The 2,477-nt window shown below is 41.9% G+C and overlaps 1 protein-coding gene across 1 annotated transcript; it reads right to left on the reverse strand.

Moving 5' to 3' along the window:
- Positions 1-215: 215 nt before the first annotated feature.
- LOC145119703 (9-cis-epoxycarotenoid dioxygenase NCED6, chloroplastic-like) lies at positions 216-1,999 on the reverse strand. The gene has a single exon (XM_079055411.1). The coding sequence runs from the start codon at positions 1,956-1,958 to the stop codon at positions 216-218; it is 1,743 nt and encodes a 580-aa protein (XP_078911537.1). The 5' UTR covers positions 1,959-1,999.
- Between the last annotated feature and the right edge of the window lie 478 nt (positions 2,000-2,477).

Here is a 2,477-nt window from a genome sequence, read left to right on the forward strand (position 1 = left end):
TGGAAGACAGGGTGGAGGGAAATGATGACTTATGATTCCAACAGTGTCGTAGGAAATCGAGTGAATAATACATACTAGAAACACCAAATACGATTTGCCCGATTGAAATGTCTTTAAATAAATAACAATATTATATCAAAATTTATCCACATACTTATGTTGTGCATATACAATACATATGTATGACTTATATAAGGCCATGTAAACGTATTTAATTAAGATTGATTAGCCAATTCAAGGGTGCTAACAAACGTACCATGAAAACCATACGGCACTCTACCAGCTAACCTCACTATGCCTATTTCCTTCATACTTGAAGCTTCAACAATTACTAATTCCGATCTCTCAGTAGCTTCATCCCTAACATAACTCATTATGTATCCTTCATCTTCTTTATCACCGTCTTCTACGGGAATGAAACACGGTTCACCTCCAAACCGTCCATTTCCATAGAATAACTTGGAGACGAATCCTGTCTCCAAATCAACTTTGGCAATGCCTTTGCATTTTGGCCAAGGTTCAGCTATTGCTAAGTAGACATATCGTGTCTTTCGTCCAAGTAGTCTTTTGTTTACGTTGCCAGCATCAAGGTTGATGTCTGACACCAGAACACGTTGCGATGACTGTCCGGTTGTTCTGTTTAACCGAATTTCGGTTAATTCGCTTCTGAGAAGGTCGAAATTGATTTCATTGAAAATGGCATCGGGCGGTGTCATGCATGACCCGATTACTACAATGATTTGGTCACCCTTTACGTCAACTTCTTCCCATGCATTCCATAAATGGTAACAAAAGCAATCGGGTACGTCGATCCATTGGATACTTGATTCATTTTTGACGGATTTGGGTAGGATACCGTATCTGGATACCTTATTCGGGTCAAGTGCAACGGGTGATTTGCCTTGAACCATTTCAGATAACTTGAATACAACTTGGTGATCCGGAATGACGACGTGACTTTGCGTGATAGCGAAGTCATGGATCATTGTTGGTTGGTTTAGTGAGATGGAGACCTCACGTGACTTCTTACCGTTTTTCTCGAAACTGAAGAATTTAAGGTAAGGCTTCTTTAAAACATCGTAACTCAGCGAGAACAGTTCGCCTGTAACAGGGTCCACTTTAGGGTGCGCAATCAATGGGCAGTTAACCTGTCCATCATAATCAAACCGTCCATCTGTTGCGAGATCACCGTCACTTTTTATGTTGATACTGTACGGTAGATCATCCTCCGACATTGCTAGCAATCGACCGTTAAAATAAACCAAACCGGCATTAGCAACGCCGATTCCATGAGCCGTGTCCAATAACCCGGCTACACCTCTTGCATAAAACAGAGCCAGCCGAGCCAAACCAAGGCGGCCATGCAGTTCGCCAATTGGCTTAGGGAAATACGGCCGGCCTAACGATAATTCTTGCTTGAGACGGCTGGTTCGAGTGAACCGGCTGCAATAGCTGGCTTTATTCTTTGGTCCCAACTTCACGGCGTGTATCATCCCATCGCCGTCGAAAAGGTGGTGGCCACCGGTTGGTTTAAACATGGGGTTGGCGCCATTTCTAAGGTAAACACCATTTAAATCGTTAGGTATTTCACCAATTACCTCCAGACCATGATGGACGGGACACTCTGGAACCGGCGCAAAGTTTCCCAGTAGCTGAACCGCTGGATCAACCTGGCGTGATCGTTTCTGATCGTTTTCAAGAACATTAAGTGACCTTTCGACAAAGTCTAGAGCCGAGGCTGCTAGTTTTTGAAATGGGTTGAGCTGCGGAGGCGACACCGTCGATAATTCCGGCAACGATTTGGATATCGGTTTTATCTTAGGCGGCTTTGACGTCTGGGGTGGTGTGTTTGTAGTCGGATGATTATTTATTTGAATTATGCATGTAACTGATGGGCGTGTACTTATACGAGCTAATGTTGCAGTTGAACATCTTGTGAGAGTCACAAAGGTGTCCATTTTTAGATAAAGAAGGAGGCGGTGGTAGTGATTATGGTTGTAAGAGGGGGCAAGGGAGATAAATGACCTGGGAAATCAGAAATGAAAAGTGATGAAATATATATGCTGAAAAGTAGGGGTAAAAGTGAAAATTGGATACACGTGATAGCTTTAATGGTGGTCCACCTAGCATAGTAGGGACACGTGGAATATCTACGAGGTTTTTACATTTCACCATTTCTAGAAACTATACAACCTTGGAGAGAAAAACTTGTGTTGGATCCGCTGCTTAAAGCCTTAAATCTTGTTCCAATAAATGCCCCGATACGAATAAAGCAGTAAAAATTCTGTACCATTATTATAGAAGAAAAGTATAATATGATAGCTATTTATGATCAGATACATATAATCGGTTAATGTAAACCGAATCTGTACGATGTAACTGATTGATACGACCAGAATCTAAGTCGATAACATCAAGATTGGAGCACATGCTTTCTTTGACACAAATATTGCTCACATCGTTGTTAAAAAAGAGCA

Source organism: Lactuca virosa, chromosome 6, assembly GCF_052849685.1.
Source record: "Lactuca virosa cultivar CGN04683 chromosome 6, Lactuca_virosa_CGN04683_v6, whole genome shotgun sequence".
Classification (NCBI taxonomy): Eukaryota; Viridiplantae; Streptophyta; class Magnoliopsida; order Asterales; family Asteraceae; genus Lactuca; species Lactuca virosa.